At 41.3% G+C, this 23,322-nt stretch overlaps 2 protein-coding genes across 2 annotated transcripts in view; both read right to left on the bottom strand.

Moving 5' to 3' along the window:
• The window catches only part of EMILIN2 (elastin microfibril interfacer 2), a 37,412-nt gene extending 31,422 nt beyond the window's left edge, over positions 1-5,990 (bottom strand). Inside the window, exons 1-2 of the mRNA XM_083518598.1 lie at positions 5,186-5,990; positions 951-1,073 (exon numbers count right to left, since the gene is read on the bottom strand). Of these exons, the coding sequence (XP_083374724.1) occupies positions 951-1,073; positions 5,186-5,304 (242 nt within the window). The 5' untranslated portion in view covers positions 5,305-5,990. The remainder of the gene's footprint in view (positions 1-950; positions 1,074-5,185) is intronic.
• A 7,526-nt stretch (positions 5,991-13,516) lies between these two features.
• Positions 13,517-23,322, bottom strand: part of SMCHD1 (structural maintenance of chromosomes flexible hinge domain containing 1) — a 68,373-nt gene continuing 58,567 nt past the window's right edge. The window contains exons 41-48 of the mRNA XM_083518459.1: positions 22,868-22,987; positions 21,750-21,940; positions 20,667-20,776; positions 18,725-18,795; positions 18,306-18,477; positions 16,086-16,244; positions 14,130-14,247; positions 13,517-13,858 (exon numbers count right to left, since the gene is read on the bottom strand). Of these exons, the coding sequence (XP_083374585.1) occupies positions 13,756-13,858; positions 14,130-14,247; positions 16,086-16,244; positions 18,306-18,477; positions 18,725-18,795; positions 20,667-20,776; positions 21,750-21,940; positions 22,868-22,987 (1,044 nt within the window). The 3' untranslated portion in view covers positions 13,517-13,755. The remainder of the gene's footprint in view (positions 13,859-14,129; positions 14,248-16,085; positions 16,245-18,305; positions 18,478-18,724; positions 18,796-20,666; positions 20,777-21,749; positions 21,941-22,867; positions 22,988-23,322) is intronic.

The following is a 23,322-nucleotide window of genomic DNA, read 5'->3' as shown; positions in this document are numbered from 1 at the left end:
CCACTTCAATGGCTGTATATTCTGTTCACCAACATTATAGCCCTTCTTTATATTCCTTTTGTCCATGTGGATCACAGGGCAGCACGCACTGCAAAAAATTACGGGCTCAAAATTACTGGAACATTTTGGCTTCCACCCAGGCATTTCAAAGAAGAGGACCTGCACTGATTTACAGCAAAGTTTATGACTGCTCTGCAGGACTACAGCCTGCAGGTGATTGTAGGCCAAGGAATGTAATTGTACTCAGCAGCAGGTGTTCACAGAGCTGCCGCAAAAATTTAGGTACTAATTGCTTCAACTTTAATCAGAGTTTAAAAAAATAACAATTCTTAACTGATGCCAACCCCAAAGTAAAAATAAAAAATTCCTTCCAGTAGCACCTTAAAGACCAACTAAGTTAGTTCTTGGTATGAGCTTTCGTGTGCATGCACACTTCTTCAGATATCTGAAGAAGTGTGCATGCACACGAAAGCTCATACCAAGAACTAACTTAGTTGGTCTTTAAGGTGCTACTAGAAGGAATTTTTTATTTTGACTATGGCAGACCAACACGGCTACCTATCTACTACTGGAACCCCAAAGTAGTTATGCTAGGGTAATGTTTTTGCAATTTCCTTCTTTTGTCTGAATAATGTATGGCAACTTGTTGTATTATCTGTTGACAGAAGAGTCAACATAGCTCTAATTAGTTGCAGCTGCCTCATGTTTGCAATAAAAAGAGCAAGCTCTGTTCAGCTTATACTACGGCTTAGAAATCAGATGTTAGAAAATGGTGCACATCCTCCTGAAGTACCCACATGGTGAAACGTGAAGAATTCCACAGCCGTACTAAGTTGTGTGATGAAGCAGAGGATTTTTCTGCCTACATATGGGAATACCTCACTGCTGGAAAGATGACCAAATACTTCCCCACCCACTCAGTCTCCTCCTCGTCTTCCTTTGTTACTTACACAGGAGCATGTGGGCAGGGGATCTGGTTCCAGGCACAGGAGTACTGAACTTGAACAAAACTCTCTGTGCCATCCAGCACTGAGCAGGTCACATTCTTGTTCACGATGTAAGCACACCAGTTCCTGAAGGGGAGAAGAAGAGAGGGAGACAAGAACAGGACAGACACACTGTTAAGCCATCAAACAGTGAAAGTTATTAGCCATTTCTCTGGGTTTGATATCCCGCCTTTCACTCCCCTTCAGGAGTCTCAAAGCGGCTAACATTCTCCTTTTCCCTTCCTCCCCCACAACAAACACTCTGTGAGGTGAGTGGGGCTGAGAGACTTCACAGAAGTGTGACTAGCCCAAGGTCACCCAGCAGCTGCATGTGGAGGAGCGGAGACACGAACCCGGTTTCCCAGATTACGTGACTACCACTCTTAACCACTACACCACACTGGCTCTCATTAGCCATTTCTCTGGGTCAAATATACAACCACAAAGATTCCATTCAAGAGGCAGAGAAGACAGACTTGAAATTATCTGATTATTATTATTATTATTATTATTATTATTATTATTAGCCTAATACCGGCTAATTAGCCGGGTTGTAAAGCCAATTTCATAGCTGTAAGGAGATGTAACAAAAGTAGTCTCTTGAATGCTACTGTGGAACTTGAGTATTCAAAAATACCCGGCTTACTTTAAAAGAATAAAATGCACCAAGTTAAAACTTATATTCTCACTAAATATAGCTGGCGAATACAGAGTAGAGGCTGAAATGGAGGAATAAAAGCATCTCATATCAAACTGACAAGGATTGTGTTTGAACCTAGGGTGTGGTGGTACACTCTTCTTTCTGCTCTGTTCTTCCTATATGAACAAATGCAGATACTTTAAATGACCAAATACACATCCCAGCCCAGCAAAATAGTTTATTATGACGCAATTAGGAGAACAACTGGTGCTTGATGTTAGAACACAAATGTGGTACTGGCTGCTTAACATTAAACTGAAGCCACAGAATACTGAATCTGGGGTGGATAACTTTGGATGTTAAGGAATCAACCATGTTCTCTGGCCTTCTGAGAAGGCACTGGGCTAAATGGCCTCCTTTGGTCTTTTCCATCTCTTTGGTAGTAGGACACTTGGGTGACAAACCCTTTGTTGCTAAATAAATTGCTTATGATGGATGATCAGCTGTCCACAGAGGGAATTTAAAGGTTAGGATATATTTTTTCCTGAATGAGCAAGTTATCTGCAGAGTGCGGTCGGACTTCAGAGTTTTTACAAAGTCATATGCAGTTGGCAATTGGGATTTGAAGATGGAGAGTATTCTGTAAGTTGCATGTGCACAAGCAATTGATAAGAGTCTAAATGGAAGCTGGGGGGGAATCCAAACTTGTTTTATAGACTTGTTCGTAAGGGAGCTGCATTAATGCTTGCTTTACACTTGCAGTTTTACTGTCTGGTTCTAAGGCACATTAATTCATCCTTGCTTTACCCATGTTAGTGAAACCCCAGGCATCATTTAAAAATTGGCTAAATATTGAGGACTTAGTGAGATTCAGTTATATTTAAGGAAATTATACCATGCTTGAAAAGAACAAGAAACAAACTGCCTTGTCTTTATGGAAGCATGAAGCGAAGCCCTGAATCTACAGTTTTGTGTAGAGGGTAAAATGATGGTCATTTGTTTTGTTCTTTGTAAACAATATAATGGAACCAGAAAGTATTTAAAAACCTGGGAATATAACTTTGCTGTTAAGTCTCTTTGTTCTGTAAACTGTGAATGCAGTCTGTATTCTGGAAAGGAATAATGCTGTTTAAAGAGTGAATAATTTACCGGGGATGGTTATACTGACTGGAGAAAGAAATGCATTTGTAAATATGGAAATGAGTAACTATGAATCATCTTGAATGTTTTCAATTTATGTCCCTTTATCTTCTTTTCCAGGATGAGCTATAGGCTCTCTAGAGCTTTTAGAGGGACTAGATCACCTTTTAAGGTGAATGCTGTTCGGGTGATTGCTTGCTAACAGTGATTTTCAATTGATATTTCTTCAAAAGGAGCTAATGGTTAGGATGAAGTCTGAGTCCAGTCCTTTTGCAGAGACATGTGTGCAGAGGAGTTGGCAGTGCGGGTTTGGAGATAGAGTTTTAGATTTAGATAGACTAGATGGGGGCAGGGAAAAGACAGTAGGGATTCCAAGCTGAAGTTGGCCAGAAATCAGATGAAGGATCAGTGAGTTGTCTGCCTGTTTTAAACTGTTTACTTCTAAAAGTCTTCCTCTACTTGAATAAATAAATAAAATAAATAAAACACTACAAAGGCAGCATAACTCTCCAGTGCTTTTTCTATCTGGAAGAAACTAAACTCTTCATTGATACCCCCTAAACTACTCACTGCTTGAGAATTGAGGAGCTTCATTTAACAATACGATTTAGTGCTACATGGGTGGAAGAGACAATTACTAAAAAGAAGCAAATATCTTTCTGCTGTTACTAGTCACAAAAAGGGGTCACAAGTAGGCACCAAAAACAGAATTGGTGTGGCACAAGTAGACTGGATCACTGAACTATGGAGCCTGAACCCCCCCCCCCAAGCTGTTTATCCTTCAGTATCTAGTCTGTGCTCAACTTGTCCATGCCCAACACAAGCAGACTGTGTATATTGTTATGTCACCCAGGGCTCAACTAGCCAACCAAATAGGGCACATGCAGACACAGCCTTTGAGAAATGTCTTACCTATATTTTGTCAACAGAGCTGGTCCAATACATTTGATGCCTGAGGCAAAGGAGAATATTTCCCCTCCCCAATTCCATGTAAAGAATCTGAGTGAGCTTCCAGTTGCATCTTCATTTAATACTGACTTTGGGAAAGTGCCCTCCTCCAGTCCACAGCAGCCTCCCAGGAAGAACATCACAACAAGGGCTTGCCCATCAGTTGGCCAAAGAAGGAGCAACTGTGGAAACCTAGTTTCCTCCCACCCCGCTAGAAATAGCTATCGGATCCAATTGCAAATTGCCCTGGCTGAACTGGCTTTAATCCGTAGGGCCCACATGGCAGTACTGTGGGGTGGAAATCCCAAAGGATGCCTAAATGCAATATTACCATCTAAAAGTCCACTGCCTACAAGAAGATACATTACTGGTAACTTCAGAGTCTGGCCCTAACTATCAGCTGGAGAACTAAGGCCTACTGAGTTATATGTGCATGGTTGTGAGGTTGTCAATGTGAAGTGTTTTCTGTTTAAATAACTGCAACTAGTGGTAAGAAGCCTTGAAGATCATGATTCAAGGCAAGCTGTAAATCTTCAAAAGAAATAATAACAGAGACACAGTGTTCAAAATCAGCCAGGCAACAGGTGCATTTTGTACCTGTCAGCCACTTGCAACCAAGTGAAGATGCCCCCTAATATACATTGCACACTAATAACACATCCTGTAGAATTCTGTCAATTATATTTTATCTGTACAATCAAAATGAATTTCGGGAACCAAAATGCTTTTTTTATGCAGCCTGTGCAGGACCAATTGTTGTAGCTTACCCCACCCAATTGCCCTGCTCTCAATTGTGAAGAACACTCTTACATTATGGTCCATGTCACCATTAAGAAAAAGAGGTTGGAATAGACCAATAAATGTGTGAACTGCCCCTGGATAAACTGACTTTTCTTCTTTAAGTTCTCAAAGTTGTTAAGCTAGCTGAAGGTTGTCATCTGATGTTTAACTGATAATCATTCACAGTCCATCATTTGAAAAATAAGACTATAGAGCTGTCTTCTTGCCCCCAAATGGGAAGTAGGCATTCCGTTTTGGCGACTGTAACCTTGGTTTAAGCGGAGCCATTTGGCACCTAGCTTATCTTTCTGAGTTTCTAACACTGGTCACATATCAAGCACTGCAGAAAGAGCTCTAACCACCTCAAGTAATACAGATTACACCCACCCTACCCCGGTTGTGTAACATCCAATTCTGTTCTCTGCTGGGACTGATGACCATGTGCTGGGAACTCAACGTAAACTCTCATCAGAGCTTCGCAGCCGCAAAGATGAGGGGATTCCCTGGACACGCCAGACCCCCACCAATTCCCTCTTCCCCGACAACGCAGCCCTTTCACTTTGCTCCAACTTGCCCATTTGCAGGCAGCTTGCCGCTCTCGGCCCTGCGGCTCACTTTTCCCGGGGGGTGAGAGTCCGAGAGCGGAGTTTGAGGGGAGCCCAAGCTGGCGCGGAGTAAGGCGGGCACTTACTTGTTCCTGACGCCCGGCCGACTGGGGCGCAAGTGCGGCGCGGTCTGGCCGAGGCAGCCGGACAGAGACAGGAGAAGCAGCAGCACAGTCCACCTGAGGGGCTTCGGGAGCAGCTCCATGCTGCCCGCCACAGCTGGCGCGCCACCGGCTCGCCGGGCGCGAGGAGAGACGTCCCGCAGCTCAGCCTCCGTCCTGAAGACTTCTTCTCTCTCCCGAGACCCCTTTCCCCCTTCCTAGCCTATTTATCTCCTTGTTACGTCGCTCCTCTTTGGGCTCGGTCGCGAACTCCGCTTCTCGCTTCAGCTTCGCTTCTCCACTTCACTCCTTCACTGACGCAAGACTCCTCAACCCCCCGCTCCCCGCCCCGCTTAGTTCTTCCCAAGTTTCCGCCCTCCGGCTCGCACACCCCGAGCCCGAAGGATGACTTAGCCGCCTCCTCGCCTCACAAACATCTCCCCTGGCCGAACAGCGGCGCGGCAGCCCCCTTCCTCTTTTCCCCGCTCTTGCCCTGGACGCGGCGGGCGCAACCACGCACTTCGGGGGGCAGCGGGGATGGAATAGACGACTAAGGAACCGGGCTCGCGGCGAGGCGCTTCCCGCTGCGCGTGGGTGTTCTGGGACTCTCGACAGACTCGCGCGCTGACCCCCCTCACCTCCTCGAGGGCTCCTCTCCCCCCATCTGCCCTGCGTGACCTCCGAGAGAAAGGCACGTGCGCCATTGTGAGCTACAGACAGAGGAATCTCCTCTGGCGGCCGCTGCTCCTTCTCTCCCCGCTTTTCTTTCCATTCGGCGGAGCCTTCTTCTTTTCCAAGAACAATCTTACGCAACTCAGCAAGCGTTTCCCCCCCAAAAATTGCTTAATAAAGGAAGGCTGCTTACTTAGGCCAAGGGAGGCGATTAGCCGTCACAGAGGGGATGCAGGCAGCCGTGCTACCCCTGCACGGGTCATTATCATAGCCCAGTGCACCTGTTGGGGACTCAAATCTTCCTGACCACTTGGCAGGATGAAGCTATAGACCAGGCATGGCCAAACTTGGCCCTCCAGATGTTTTCGGACTACAGCTCCCATCATCCCTAGCTAACAGAACCAGTGGTCAGGGATGACGGGAATTGTAGTCCCAAAACATCTGGAGTAATAATAATAATAATTTATTATTATTTTTTTTAATATAAATTTTTATTGATTTTATAAAGTTTTTTTAAAACACAATACAAACATATAAAAAGACATACAAACACACATAACTTCATAACCTTATTCTCATAAACCTTGTTTCTCGGACTCCCCCATACCTCCCCTTTCTGCATCCCAATGTCCAAATTTTTCCAGCAACTTCTAATGATTCTGTCAGAAATATGTCTTACTAATCTTTCCTCCAATCTATTCTTATATCGCTGAAACCCTTTCATTCTCAAAACCTTGACATTTTAACATTCATCAAGTTTATAATAGTCCTTAAGATAAATTTTAAATTTCTTCCAATCTTCTTCCGTCGTCTCCTTCCCCTGGTCACGGATTCTGCCAGTCATCTCAGCCAATGTCATATAGTCCATCACTTTCATCTGCCACTCTTCCAGAGTGGGTAGCTCTTGTGTCTTCCAATACTTTGCGATGAGGATTCTTGCTGCTGTTGTAGCATACATAAAAAAAGTTCTGTCTTTCTTTAACACCAGTTGGCCGACAATGCCCAGGAGAAAGGCCTCCGGTTTCTTAGGAAAGGTACATTTAAGTACCTTTTTCATTTCATTATATATCATTTCCCAGAAGGCCTTAATCTTTGGGCACGTCCACCAAAGGTGATAAAAGGTACCTTCAGATTCTTTACATTTCCAACATTTATTGTCAGGCAAATGGTAAATCTTTGCTAGCTTGACTGGGGTCATGTACCACCTATAGATCATTTTCATAATATTTTCCTTTAAGGCATTACATGCCGTGAATTTTATCCCGGTGTTCCACAACCATTCCCAGTCAGCAAACATAATGTTATGACCAATGTCCTGTGCCCACTTAATCATAGCTGATTTAACTATTTCATCTTGTGTGTTCCACTTCAGCAACAAGTTGTACATTCTCGATAAAATCTTGGTATTGGGTTCTAACAATTCAGTTTAATAATAAAATAATTTATTATTTATACCCCACCCATCTGGCTGGATTTCCCCAGCCACTCTGGGCAGCTTCCAACAAAATATTAAAATACAATAGTCCATCAAACATTAAAAGCTTCCCTAAACAGGGCTGCCTTCAGATGTCTGGAGGGCCAAGTTTGGCCATGCCTGCTATAGACAGCCAATGCTTCTAACTACTGAACTATTTACGGTAATAACTTTTCTAGAGTGATACTGTTCTAACAGGGGTCCAGAGTTGCTTTATAAAAACAACAACAGCATGTTCATTCTAATTTACAGTGTTAGAAACATATTTTAAATACTCTGCTGGGCTCTGATTTACAGCTGCAAGTATATTGCGCTTAATATCAGTGAACAGTTGCTGGATGCTTCAAGACCTCTTCCTGGTGAGAAAAGACAACAGCATCTAGTCTAATCCTGAAAGAGCCATAGTCTTCCCCATCTTGGTGCCCTCAAGATGTTCTGGACTCTGATTCCCATCAGCCTCAGCCAGCAGGCATGTGATAAGCAAGTTGGTTGGGTCTTGATGGGAATTGGAGGTCATGGGGTTAGACAAGGCTGCCATGGACTATGACTGATGCATATACACCCTGAAAGGAAATAAAACTATTAGCATCCCTGAAGACTAGTAAATTAATCATATATCTCTCCATTACCGCAAAGCAACAAGAGAAAATAATGCATTTACTGAGGTCGTTGCTATGTTCTAATCTGAATGACTAAGTGCCAAATATTAACAGTGACTTAATCAAAATAACAGGAAACACTGACATGTCTTTATATAGAAAATATTTGGCTTGATCTAATATCACATCAAGTTACATCTGTTTCAGCTGCGCTAAAAATTACCTCGAAAACATATTTTGATTCTGCCACCAAGTTTCCCCCCTCGCCTTAGATGGCAAATGTGTTTGTATAACCAGAGAGTGAGATTAACTGGTGAACTGTCAATTGCTTCCTTTTAATGAAGTAACAAAACATCAAATAAGCCAACTGCTGCCTAAGCTTCATTCTCCACCCTTTAGAGACATAAGTGAGGGGAAAAACAACACAATTTCCCCAAACTCTGCTTCTCTTTATTTCAGGGGTGGGGAACATGCGACTTTCCAGATGCTGTTACACTACAGCTCCCATAATCCTTGACCATTTGCCATGCTAGTTGGGACTGGTGGAAGCTGGGGTCCAGCAACAGCAGTTTGAAAGCACATCAAACTGCAAGTAGATAAATAGGTACCACTCCGGCGGGAAGGTAAACGGCGTTTTCATGTGCTGCTCTGGTTCACCAGAAGCTGCTTAGTCATGCTGGCCACATGGCCCGGAAGCTGTACGCCAGCTCCCTCAGCCAATAAAGCGAGATGAGTCGTCCGTGACTGGACCTAATGGTCAGGGGTCTCTTTACCTTTACCTTTTATGCTAGATGTAATATATAAATATATGAAGATTCTTCAGAGTCTGAACCTATGTGCTGTAAAACATTTGCTGTTGTTGAGTTGGCCTTTTCCATCTTAAGTTAAGCAAGTGTGGGGTCATTTTAATTTCTACATTTTATATACACATTTAGCTGGGCATACTATTTTTACTGCAATACTTTTTTGAAAAAACGATTAACAGCCTGAAGTGTAAGGAAGAGGCAAAATAGAAGCTGGAATAAACAAATGTTTACAGCACTGTGCTCAAATGGCAAAGGCTGTCTGAGAGAGAGGCATTCTTGGCTGCCTCACATAAGTACAGCTCCATTTTCTGGGAGTGTTCCCAAGATCTTTGACTAAATGTTTTCCACATGTGATGAAAAGGCTTTCTGTTTGGACTTACTGTTAAACCTGAAGGGGCATTTACTATTGTTGTGGTGGTAATGGTGGTAGTGGTGGTGATGATGAAGATACAAAATGAAAGGTTCCTATAGGGGCAGTTTGGGATATGAATTTAAATACAGCATGGCTATGGCTTTTGGCATGCATTTTGGCATGCATTGCCGTTTGGACAAATGACAGGAAAATGTATAGGCTGTGTTGGCAGTGCTTTGATTTATAAAACTGAGCGGTACAGGAGAAGAGGTGTTAGCATAGATATAACTCTCCCCAAACCCAGATTCGGGTGGGGTGAATCAGTGGTATGTCTTTTGAAAAAGGAGAGTAACCATTCTTCTCTCCCTTTGTGGTAGATTTTTGACAGGTGCAGCTTGTTCTGCAGGGACAAGAAAAGCTGCATCTGTTGGATTTGGGGGGAGGGGGAAGGTTGCATCTGCTCATTATATGACTTTTCTAGAGCCCGTTCCCAGAAATCCCTAGAGGGTGTATAGTTTGCTTCAAGGAAGGGTGGGTAGATCGGGGGCATGTTAGGACACTGGCCCTCTGTAGCAGGAGATACCCACACAAATACATTAATATGCTATTTCATATGGGCTGAGACTTGGCTCCTGTTAAGCCTTGCATATTTATATGACTGCCAAACTTCTTTCTATGTTGCTATTAAAATAAAAAGTCTATTCCATGGCAATAGGAATGCTACGTGAGTTGGTTTAATTGTCTTCTTGAATACAAGCCTGGGATATACATTGCTGCCATAAATGGCAAACTGTCTTCCGACAGAAATCATATGGACTTCATTACTCAGATGCTGTAATTCACGAGTCTCAGGAGTCCTTTGTTTTTCTGTTTTCCCTCTGAGTATTATCCCACTAAACACAAGTTTAAGCAGTCATGACTGCCTGCAAAGCAAAGCAGTGCATTTAATGACTGGTAACAACAGTGTAGCTCTATACAGATCAAGTGCCTTAATTCAGACTCATCTATACAGATGGCTACATTTTAAGCCATTTTCCAGTAAAATCTGTCCAACCTTGGAACTTGTTTTTGGTACCAGAAATGGAAAACCCCCCAGTCCTTCATTTCCAGGATACTGGAAGACTGATCTGAGCACAGAAATGAGTAACAGAAGCCTTACAGTGGTCTTAATATGATTCAGGGCGTAACGATTAATTTCAAGTGCTGTGAGACTCAGTCTAGGTTTTTCACATTTTCACATTCACTCATATTTCCCTTTGCTGTTTTGAGTGGATAATGCAAGACTGTCAACACTGGCTCTAAAGCTGCAAACTAAGCTCAGGATAATAGTTTGAACTTGCAGAGAAAAAAGTTAACATAGATATAACTTCTCCCCAGAACATATATAAATTGTCTTGACTAATATAGGTTATTAATGCCACCTCATTTGTTCTCTTAATTAAACCAGAGTGCTTCTCCAGATGTCAAAAATAATGGTTTCTGGCAGCACTAATAATATGGCATACTTGAAACCTAATGAATGCTCTGACAGTCTTCAGAATAGCTGTCTTAATGAGAGAGGTGGCATGAACAGTTAACATGCATGCAAGAGATAACAAGGATGTTCTAAAATAGACTTGCACAAATGGACTAAGAAAACCTTCTGAGAATAAAATGCACTGCTGGAAGGTTACAGCACCTGCTATGGCTCTGTCTGGGATGCAAGCTGTAGCAGTGTATATGGAGGTCCTGGGCTGCCTGGATAACAACCGCCCTCCCCATGGCCTCACTAATATGGTCCAAAGGAAAGCAATACATCTGGGACCAGCTTGGCTGCAGGAGTTGCCAGAAGGAAGCATACAAGACTCCATCAAACTACCCTTGGTACTCCACTCTGGATTTGTGTAGGGTTTACTCCTTAGCCCTTTCCCCCATGAAGATGTCCCACAAGGCAGTGGGTAAAGCACTATCATCAAAAGAGGTCCTAAGACCATTAAGTAGAGTCTAAAATTACCTAACTGCTCCACTGCTCTCACAAATGTTATCTTGAAAGATTTATGAAACACACACACACCTTTAATGTCTGGCCCTGTGTTGTCACTGTGTTGATGTAGGAAAAGCATCTTGAGTGACAACACTTTCAGAAGGCTAGTTCTTTGAACTCCCTTTGAGTTCTCCATCACAATTTGTAATGCTAATCTTCACAGAGAGAGCGAGCAAATGGGTATATTGCGAGTAAATTAATTTTTAAGTCTTTTTAAGGAATACTTGCTCTGTGGATGATTTTCCCCAGAGTCGTCATCTTTACTAAACCCAGCTTACCAGCTAAAGTTTAAACATATTTGGAACAGACTCTTGGAGGAACTCTAGAATCTCTGCCATTAGAGACCTACTAAACTTCTGGCTTTTGAGATCTGAATAGATTTTGAACACACATTTTCAGCCTTGTATTTGTAGCAGAAAAAATAAAACACTGGATTCTTGGGATTTTATACCAGCACGTATTTACCCAATTATTTCCTTCTATTGCATTTCCTAATTTCAATTTTTAAATTATTAGTTCCTTAAGACAGAAATCTGGTGTTTGGGCTTCTACATAAATACTTACCAAACATGTGCAACAGAAAAAACAAATTGACACACTAAGCCTATTTGCAACTCACATGTATAATCTGATAGCAGATAGCCTCAGAATGGGTATAGAGGAGATAATAAAGGCCTCAGTTCAGCTCTAGTTGTGCACAACTAGTGCAAAGCAGCCTTTTCTCAGACCTGTCTGCTTGGCTTTCTCAGACTGAGCTAGAAGTCCCCCGAGCTTCACATATGTAAACTATTTAAAATCTGGGACTCCATATAGTCAATGTGGTTACTTCAGCTTGGTTCAGATTCCTTTTAATAGAATCCTTTAATGCATTGCAGGGGGTTGGACTAGATGCCTCTTGGGGTCCCTTCCAACTCTTTTAAGATTCTATGATTCTATGAATTGGTACAGAGCACAGGATCACTAACAAATCGGGTCCTGCCTTAAAGGGGGCACATGTTGTGGTGAGACCTGGCAACCAAACCCTGTGTTGTGGATGGGTTTGATTGATTAGCCACAACACCCAGTTGGTAGGTCCCTTGATGCTGGGTTTAATAAGGCCAATGGGACGCAAGCTAAATGAATCAAGGGACCTATATATACTTATGCACGTGACCCAGAGCATCCTCTTTCGGTGCGTGCATTGGAACACTTAAAAACACCAAACCCTGTAATTTAGGACAATACTACTATAGTGTGTGAAAACTATGACTCTATGAAGATCAAACTAGTAATCTTTCATAAAAATATAATTGCAGTGCAGCAAAATTCCCAACTCTTTTGAGAGGTCGTTTTCTTCCTGTCCCAGATGATATGGAACAGGATAGAACACTCCACCACTGAAAACATGGGTAGAACAGATCTGCTGTTCCCAGTATATCTTACTTTATTAGGGTGGTTAGTACCTGTCTCTGCTCATCTAAGGGTTTCATTTAACTCCTCAGCTTCCCCTTTCTCTCTAGTTGTTTATACAAAGGAATAGGCTTCTCAGAGAATCACTGAACAATCACCCTCTCACCCTAGCCTGGCATTCAATGGCTGGGATGTGTACCACTTCCCACCAGACTGCTCTCCTATATTCTGCTGCTGTAGCTCACTGGAGAGACCCTGAAGGGGTTGCTGATTGTTCTCTTCACTCTTGACTTGGGATGGATGTGATCTGAGTCTCATAATTTTGCAGGCTTAGCTGGAGCATCTAGGGCACTTATGCCCAAGAGAGCCTGGCAGATCCTCTCTGCCTGAGAGTTCTCTTAAAATGAACCCACTAGGCCCAGGGGTGGGGAATCTGTGGTCCTCCAGATGCCGTTGGACTCCCATCTACTCTAGCCAGAACAGCCAGTGGCCGGGGATGGTGAGAGCTGTGGGTCAACATTTGAAGGGCCACAGGTTCCCCAACCTGCACTTAGGCCCTTGTTTCATCACTGCAGGAGACAGTGGTCCTTCTGCCAGATGAGACTTGTAAGCTGTGTTTTAGCATATATCACCCAGTCTCTGGAAGGTAGTGGCCAATTTAGAACAATTAACATACTCAAGTTACTTACTTTGGCAGATAGTAGTATCCATGTGTCAGGTTGCTGCTCATAACCAATCAGTGGCATCTGTCTGCATCTGGAGTAGTAGCAAGTCTGACCATTTTTTGAAAAATGCCTCTAACTGCTTTCATACAAGTAGTGAATAAAAGCATAAGAATGTCTATCAATCATTTTAGTTCAGCTCTTCTCCACAGATTTAATGGGGGCAGTGCTTAGGGACTTTACATATGGATACAACACTTTATTTTATTTTAAAAACCCTTAGGGAACACATTCAAACAATCTAAATTGCAACCTTATATAGTAGTAGAAAAATCTGTCGTATTGTAGCAATTTTATTGTAAAATCTGAATGTGTTATCATAAATAAAAAAGCATATTTATTACTTCCACATACTGAAGTCTAATAACCATAGAAAAAGCTATACAAAATAAAGCTTAACAGTTGTTACTAACAACGTTTCTCTAGAAGTATACAAGAATGGTGGTTAACATGAATTTATTTTTCCCCAGCTTGTACATATTTCAATATACAGTTACTTTTTAAGAAATCTGTTTAGTCTATGGCTTCTTCTTTTTTCGGGCTGTTCCATTAACATCTGATGTATTTGTTGCTCTTTGCTGCTGTTTCTTCATGGGAGGAGATGATACCCATTCTTCTGGACTACAAAAAATAAGCACAGGTCATTTTAAAAACTGCATAAATGTAATACAAATATCAGGCAAGGTTTTTGTTGTGGTTATCCTTTCCCTTTTCCCTTCTTCTCTTTTTCCTTACCCTCATGCAAAGACTATATGCAGTATTACTAGCACTGTCAGGTGGAATCAGTTAGTTGTAGGATATTCCCTCTACATGCATATTCATGCAAAAACACCACAAAACTGGGCATTTTTTAAAAAAACACACCAACTACTTTAGAATCTCACAAACAAACCTGAGTGACCGTTTTGCTGTTTCTCTCCGCATTCTTTTTGGAGGGCTAGGATTGTCAAATGTATCAAGTTCTTCCATGTGAACTGAAGATTTGGAGCATCGACCAGAAGAGGTAATGCCTATGAAGATCACAAACATTACTGTTGTTTTCAAATCTAGTACATATAACTTCAGAAATAAAAGGCACAAGCATACCAAGCATGAATTAGATTTTTAAAGCTAAGACAAAAAGTAGCTGTAGTTCAAGGTCTGAGAGTATTATCCACAAGTAATTATTTGCAAATAAACCCACAATTTCCCTTCCTGCAGAAAGGACCTTGTGTTTGTAAAACTGGGCTCACAAGATAGGTCAGAGGGGGCACTTCCTCTGAGATCAACCTCCTTCCCTCACCTTTTTGAACCAGTGGACACATTTTGAATTTCCCTGTCTCTTACACATGCATCCTATGTACACATAGCCACACATATGCCTCTCCTTCTCCTGTGGGGTGGGGTGGAAAGAGAGTGGGCAGCCCCACAAAGACAAAGGAGGCTGTGGTCAAAAACCACTGCTTTCTGCATGGAGGAAAACTAGAAAACTGTGGGAGGAGCATGAGGTATCCTAGAAGATAGTGGCATTGGAAGGACTGCTGGAACACAGAATCAGAGTGCTCCGCATTGTAACATTTTGTTGGAGGCCCCACTTGTTTTTCCTAATGTCACCAAAGAAAAACAGAACTATACAATTGTTGTTACTTGTGTTTCCAAGTTTATATCTCATTATATATTATAAATATGTTATGTTAGAATGCTGTATCAGGATACATACATGCCAGAAGAGGAGGAGGAGTTTGGATTTGATATCCCGCTTTATCACTACCCGAAGGAGTCTCAAAGCGGCTAACATTCTCCTTTCCCTTCCTCCCCCACAATGAACACTCTGTGAGGTGAGTGGGGCTGAGAGACTTCAAAGAAGTGTGACTAGCCCAAGGTCACCCAGCAGCTGCATGTGGAGGAGCGGAGACGCGAACCGGGTTCACCAGATTACGAGTCTACTCAGTGGCGTAGCGTGGGTTGTCAGCACCCGGGGCAAGGCAAGTAATTTGCGCCCCCTAACCCGTGGATTTGCGCCCCCTAACCCTAACCCCCAGATGTTGCGCCCGGCCCCCCTGCACCCCCCACGCTACGCCACTGGAGGGACTCCCAAGAAGGTGAAGCGGGACTTCACCCCAGGGTATCTCGGAAGCCCTCGAGGCAGTGACGCTTCCACCCCCTGGAAACAGCAGGAAGGGAAAGCGCTCTTGTGCCCCGGTCCTGCTTTGAGTGCTTCTCATTGACGCCTCTGCTTGGCCACTCACTCTACATGGGCCCTTGTGGCCTTGATCCAGTAGCCGGGTCCTTCTTTGGAAAGAGCGAGCGCCTCCCTCCGCCCCCGCCACGCGGAGCTCAGCCTGCACGTGGGCAGGCCCTTTGCGTCACGTGCGCTTGGCGCGCTGCTCTCTCCAGCTTCCTCCCGGCCGGGCCAGCGGCTCCACCTCTTTTCCTTTGCCTTTGAGCCGCTTAATTCCCAGCAAGCAATTAGCAGGCTCGCTCCACCTCCTCCTCCTCCCGGCTTTGCTGCTGCTGCTGCGCGGCTCTTTTCCTCCACCGACGGTGCGCTGCGCCTTGGAGAGGTTCCCGCTTCCTCGAGGGGGGCCGGCCAAACGCGCCCCCCAAAATGTTGCGCCCGGTGCGGCCGGCACCCCTGGCACCCCCCACGCTACGCCACTGAGTCTACTGCTCTTAACCACTACACCACACTGGCTCTCTTAAGCTTAAGCTCACATCTTTAAAATGTACTCAGAATTTTTATAAATCTGACGCAGTTAAATTAGAATTCATTTATGAAATTGTAAATTCCCAGAATGAGTTTCTGATATAATTAGAATGGTTAACTTTTCAACTCCATCATGTAAAAGTGAATGTGTGAGTAACATACCCAATTCCTGCTCTATTGCCTTGAGTCTCTTTTCCTGGTCTGCAAGCTCTTTTTTCTTTTTATTCATTTCTGGACTATTATATGATCGCTCGTGGAAATCAAGGTCTGCCTTCTTATTAGTAAGCCATGCAACTGCTTTCTGGTACTGCTGAAGGAGATCTAACATGTACAAGAATAATAGGACAGTAAGGCACAAGGCCAAAAGTTTTAAGAACAGTAGCAATAAATAACAGACAGTAAAGCTGTTAACAGTGCAGTACCACACATATCTACTCACAAATTAAGCCCCACTCACTGTGGCTAACTTCTAGATAAGTATGGTCAGGATAACAATGAAATTGTGTGCACAACTTTTTTTTTCTTATAAAAAGGTTACTTAAATATTCTTCAAACATAATGAATTTCATAAATATATATCATTGCAGTCTAGAGAAAACTGCATGTGTTTAGACTGGGTGGGGGAGCAGGATCTAGCTGGTGGGCTAGATTCTGAGCTCTACCACCCTCACAGGCATTTTAACAGGTGGGTGAGATGTCATATATGAAGTCAGGTGCAAAGGAAGACGCTTGCAGAAAATAGCAAGTCCTTCTTTTTGGTCAGAAATGGGTGCACTCTGTAGATCCCTGCAGCAAGCCCCTGCAAAGGATTCTTTGCATTCCAGGCTTAAACTCTAGCAAGCAATTCAAAGGAAGAATTGGAAATGCACTCTAAGCACACAGTCAATTCTTTTGCACTAAAAAGCCAGCACTTTTTGAATTTGGCACCTTTTTCTGTTGCTGTGCAAGGCAAAGGGATATTTTTCCTTTGCAGGCATGACTTTAGGATCTCATCACCTGGCTTGAATTCAATCGCAAAGGAAGAATCAACAATGCACTCCCGATTCATCTTAATTTTAGCCACAACTTGAAGTTTCCTGCATCTGATGTTACTATATGAAATCAGATGCAGGAAAGGTGTGTGTGTGATTTGCCCCAAACCACTAGGTGGGACAGTCTCCAAGGCCTGGCAAGCCAAATTAGACCTACTAGTCAGGTTTCCCACCACTGATTGAGGAACACTTGTAACAAATGTACCCATCAACATTCACATTTTATTTATTCTGCATTTAAACTATACACAAATGGTATCTGTATAAGAACACGGTAATTTATGATATGGCATTAAAAACACAGTTTTGGAGATTAAATTGCTCTGTTCCATCACACAAACTCTATATTGTTTAAAAGTTTATTACAATCAAGAGGCCCACCCAGCTACAAAGGCACTTAGGACAATATGCTACCAGAGAACTATAATGTCATAGAAGCAGTGATACGGGTTTTCATTATTCCCGCCCCCCACAGTCTCAAACACTGATGGATTTCAGATTTAACAAGTTTATCTGTCTTAAATTAACTGAACAAAACTGAAAAGTATATCATTTTATGTGCTGTATAAAATACATTAATGTGTTTCCAGTAGCCAAAAGTAGGAAAATAATTGACTGAGGTGGGGGGATTAACAAAGTAAATCTAAGATACAGTCTTAGGAACACTTGCTATGGAGTTTAAAAAGGGGAATTTTGCACAGAATTATTGTAGTGGAAATTTTTCAATCCCACATCATTGCACTTGACAATGGGCATCACATCTTGTTGCACTGGTACAGAATCTGCACGATATCCTAACCTGGAGTCTTGCACTAGGCCATCAACACAATGCCACCAAATCCTAGATTTGAAAACTGAGCTGTAAGCATCACATTATCTCTAACTATGGTTATTGATGCAAATTAATAATAATAATAATAATAATAATAATAATAATAATAATAATTTATTATTTATACCCTGCCCATCTGGCTGGGTTTTCCCAGCCACTCTGGGCAGCTTCCAACAGAATATTAAAATACAATAGCGACCGAAAATGGAAGACAATATTTCATGATTCATTTCAGAATAATTGCTTACAAAGTTTTATTTACCCATTATGTGAATACGTTTTTCATAAATCTGTGATGATTTGCCTGTACGAAAGGGCTGTGGTGCAAACTCAAACACATTTAAGAAAGCTAAAAGAATCTAATGTCACTAGATTCTCATTTAGTAATTGCAATTGTTTCAGCAGCAATATGAAATGCCAAGTATATTTAGTTAAGAGTCAGACTGAATTTCTAAAAACAGTAAAATTTTAAGAAAAGCTGTACAAATAATTATTTAATATATTATGCTTTGAACACACCTATCTGTTCAGAGAGAACTTTGCATTGTTGTGGCAGAGGTGCTCCAAAAACCATTCCTCGAAGCTTATCCATGGGAGGGGCTTTATTCTGAAGACCTCCAAACTTTCCATTGCTACGAATTCTCTCTCCATCTCTTGTCAATAATGCTGGGCAATGTGTGTTTTTAACAAGCTGTACAGATAGGTTTAATATTCATTAATAAATATGTGGCAAAGTCTGTGACATGCAACACGTAATTTTAACAACACTGACACACTGAAGTGAACCCTAAAACAACATAAGGAACTTCAGAAAACGGTGCAAGGCCTGAGGTGTTTGAGACTTCTATATGTTGCATAGAAACATGGATGAATTCTATTCTGCCTCTGCCTCTCTCATGTATGTACAAAACGGAAACATTTGAAGTGGCAATACGCACCTCTTTTCTGTAATGATTGGCAGCATCCAAATTGTCAATAAGAATGGCATCTCCTAAAAGCATCCCAAACACTAGAAAGGTAAATGAAATAATGAGACTTTAATGTTTAGAATTCCAACCTCTATACAAACCACTGTTTCCTTTATCATCTACCCATTATAAGGCTGAATATAAATACAGAGCACAGCGCTGATATTTTGACATAGTTCAGTGGAACTCTGAAATGCTATACTAGATGGGGAAATACTGCTACTATAAGTGCCCTTCTGGATCAGACCAAAGGCCCATCTAGTCCGGCACCCTGTTCTCACCGTGGCCAACCAGATGCCAATGGAAAGCCTGCAAAGAGCATGAGCGCAATAGCACTTTCCCCACTTCTGACTCCCAACAAGTAACATAATACAAGTCAAAAGTAACAAGCATAATATACCATGTACATGGTTTCAAAACTGAATATAACAATGATAGTATCAACTGACGTGGATGAAAAAGCTTTTATGCATGTCTCAAAAATGGAATTGATATTGAAAATCTCCAGTTTGATACAGAAAGGACCATTTAATTTTGTCTAATACTTTAGTGTCATTTAAATAATGTGGCCAGATATTTGGGAAAATTACTCTTGCAAGAGGGGATGAATTTTTAATTGTCTTGCTCTCCAAATATTAGTTGACAGATTCCTACTTCCTAGTCACATGACTATCAGAGGTAACATTTAAACATAATTCCAGCTGGGATTTTATAGCTGGAATTTAGTAGCAAGACTGAATAAAAAAATCTGCCCTCCTGCAAGAGCACCACATTCACTTGATTCCAGCTTTGAGCAATAACACCACTAAAAATCATTCTAATGATCTGAAAAGTGTTCAGATTTATGTCTGCTTGACAAAATTACAGCCATCATGGATATCCCTCCTTTCTTTGAATTTCTTCTTTAAAACTGAAAGATTAATAAACGACTTTGTTATGAATGCCTTAAAAGCATCTCACACTAGGTTATTTTTCACTGTTCCTTCATATGTAAAAAAAAAAAAAATCTTTTTTCAATTTCAGTATTTCTCAAGATTAAAGTAATGGACTTCCACAAATTCTTCCCAAGTAGTGAACTCCTCCCCCCAACTAAAAATACTGGGACATGATTAGAAATTTTTTAAAACCTTATGTTAATAGGGTTTTAGAGGAGTACCAAGTGCTTCCACTAACACAAGGTATTTGGATTGCGGCCCCTAAATCTATTCTGGGTTTTTTTCCAATCTTCTGGGACAGGTTTGGGAAGGGTAAATAAGACACCAAGAGACAGAAGTTCTGTTGCGCAAGTAGAAATCCTTGGGCAAGCAACAGCACTTCATCGGATATTGGCCTTAGGCTACAATTTTATCCACACTTACCTAGGAGTAAGCCCCCTTGAACTCAGTGAGACTTAGTTCTGAGTAGACAGGTACAAATTGCACATTAAGCAGCTACCACAAGAAATAAATAATCAATTGTATAATAAAAAGCAAGGTGCAAAGGCTAGAACGTGTCTTTAAACCCTGCTTAAAATAAAATCATCATTAGGGATCATTCAGTTTGTGGTTGATCATTCTGTTAATGATACCTTCATTAACTCATTAATACTCATTCTAGTCTAGATCTCATGAATTTGAATGAACACTTTTTCAGAGAGGAAACTTGAGAAGATGATAGTGTGTGTATATATATATATAATATTATTTATATATATATGTGTGTGTGTGTGTGTGCGCGCGCGCGTATGTGTGTGTGTGTGTGTGTGTATATATATATATATATATATATATATATATATATATATATATACATACACATATATATATATATATATATATATATGAGACAAGACTTCATACCTCTCAAAATTGCTGCCGCTAAACTTATCAGAGCACACTATAATTCCAAGTTTTGCTGTTCCCATGATGTTTACCTGTCTGGCAATTCTCTGTGTGCTCCGGAAATGTTAGCAAGTTCCTGGCAAACACAGGATTTCCTATAGCCTTGAAAGTATTTCTTCCATTTTGTAAGTGAGGTAAAGGCCTAGTTAGAAATAAGTCAAAGAAGTTATTTTCTTTTGGCATTGATGTTGGCGGCATGAGTGAAAGGCAGTCCATGCAACCAATCTTTCTCATCCCTTCCTTCTCCAGCAACCCTCAAACCTTTGGTGTGGATGGGCTGAACAGCGGGGGCTGTGTCATACAGGGGAAGTGCCCAGAATTGAGCAAAGGGATCTTGCTTCAGCAATGAGTTGCATAGGAAGAGGAGAAAGATTTGTTGTATGAGTTGCCTTCTGCTCAGGCAACCACTGAACACAACCCTTCACCAAATAAAAGTTAAGCAATATTTACAGCACAATCCTAACCACATCTCCTCAGAAGCAAATCCCACTGAATTCAATGGGACTTACTTCCAGGTATGTGGGGTTAGGATTTCAGACTTTGTGTTTAGACATTATGCTGGTGGATGTTGGTATTTCCATAAGCGATTACGATTAACTTGTCGTACCTTAGAAGTCAAACGGAACCCGTTCCAGAAGTCTGTTCGACTTCCAAAATGTTCAGAAACCAAAGCACGGTTTCTGATTGGCTGCAGGAAGCTCCTGCAGCCAATCAAAAGCCGTGGAAGCCCTGTCGGACGTTCAGCTTCCAAAAATAGTTTGCAAACCGGAACACTCACTTCTGGGTTTGCGACGATCAGGAGCCAAAACATTTGAGAACTAAGCTGTTCAAAAACCAATGTTCGACTGTACAATGGAAATCGTATGAACCAGAACCATAAGAAGGGGAAGAAAAAGATTTAACAGGACAAACAAATGGACAAAACAAACAAGTCATCATCAGGGTTTTATGGATGCAACAGACACAAAATGAATGGGCCGTCAATCTATAAAGCAGGCACAGAATTTGATTTCCCAACCATACATCTATTGCTTAAAAAATCTGAAAATATTAAGAACTCTGAAAATTTGAATACCAAGCATTATTTAGATTAGGAAAGAATACAGAAACCTTACCTGTTCCAGTCTGGAAGATTCCTCCTATAAATAGAATCAAGAGGCAACACCTGCTGCTGACCTTTGGTTTCATCAAAGATACGACGAGCTGCAGCAGTAGTCAAAGTGACTACACAGTCCATGTCACTTGCCAAATGCCAAGAAATAACCTTTGCTGCTTCATTATCTTCAATTTGTGCTAAGTGTGAAATCTGACAAAATAAAATAATGAATTTGAAAGGATGAGGTTTTTTCCCCTGATGGGAGGAAAAATATAGATTCCCTGTGCCCTCATTTAGAAAGTCAAGACATTGATATTTTTGCTAGGCTTCAAGCCTACAGGAAATCACAAAGATACCGCCTTTTGAAGAATTTTTGTTGTAGCCAGGAAAGGTGAGACAAGAAGCTGGACATGGAAGTAGCTGTGCACAAAGACACAGTTATGCATGCACTATCCATCAGTGTGACATGACAGGAGAAGTTAAGGAAGAAACGAGATGGTTCCTTTGCAGTGTTACTGGCTTCCTGGGGTAATATTAACAAGTGCCCTTATGGAAGTTTTATTCACCTTTTCCATTCTCATCTGCTATAACAGACAGGCCCCAATTACAGTTCTCTAGTGCTGGCAATATTGTAAAAAATATATATAAAAAAATATATAACATAGGTCGTATTTTTTGGTTTTGCCCTAAAATGACCCTTTTTGACAAGTATACTAAACAAAACTGAAGAAATAATGGGATACAAACTATCAGTAGATTCAACCATTGGATTACTTGGCTATGTAAAAGACCTAGTCCTATCTGAAATAGAGAAACTATATATAGACATAGATAAAATTTATTCACTTCTGGGTCCATTGTAAAAAGAGAAAAACATGTAGCTCACAATATTATGTTATACTGCATACTGCTAGTATACATAATACAGATAATGATAGGGGAAAATGTGGGGAAAGTACTACAGAACGTCCTAAGAACTAATATTTTTCTTATTTTTAATTTTTCTTACCCACTATCTTATCTTCACACCACCATTTCATGTGTAATGAAAAGAGAGAACAGTGTATGGTATCCTAGAGGACTAGGTTTTTTTTAACAAAATAAGATGATCTTATAAAAAATTAAGGCAAAACTCACCTTGCCCAAAACATCTTTGTCTTTGGGATAATCAGAACATGTGCATGTTCTTCTAGGTTGTTTCATTATTCCTTCCCGCTCAGAGATTTTCTCTTTTAGTAGAGAATTAGCAAAGTGCAGCTGAAAATTAAGATAAATTCTTTACTGAAGGTATGCACCATCAAGTAAAATAAATCACAAGTACTGATTTTGATGTAATGTTGAGCTAGTGGCTCTAGTCTGTATGAACTAAGGGAGTCGTAAAGCAAGAGAGCTTGAGTTGTGTGCACAGTATGGTTAAACAAACTATTCTTCATGGTTTAGTTTTATATTCAACATGACCAGAGAAGATTATTTGCATATGAAGCATTATTAAAGACCATATTTACTCAAATGTAATGCATACCTTTTTTGGCCAAATTACACCCTGAAAATTAGGGTGCACATTGGATTTGATGGTGCATTTACATTCACCA

Source organism: Podarcis liolepis (genome assembly GCF_965112155.1).
Source record: "Podarcis liolepis genome assembly, chromosome: 8".
Taxonomy (NCBI): domain Eukaryota; kingdom Metazoa; phylum Chordata; class Lepidosauria; order Squamata; family Lacertidae; genus Podarcis; species Podarcis liolepis.
The sequence above is the reverse complement of the archived record's forward strand: the minus strand, read 5'-3'. Positions and strand labels throughout refer to the sequence as shown.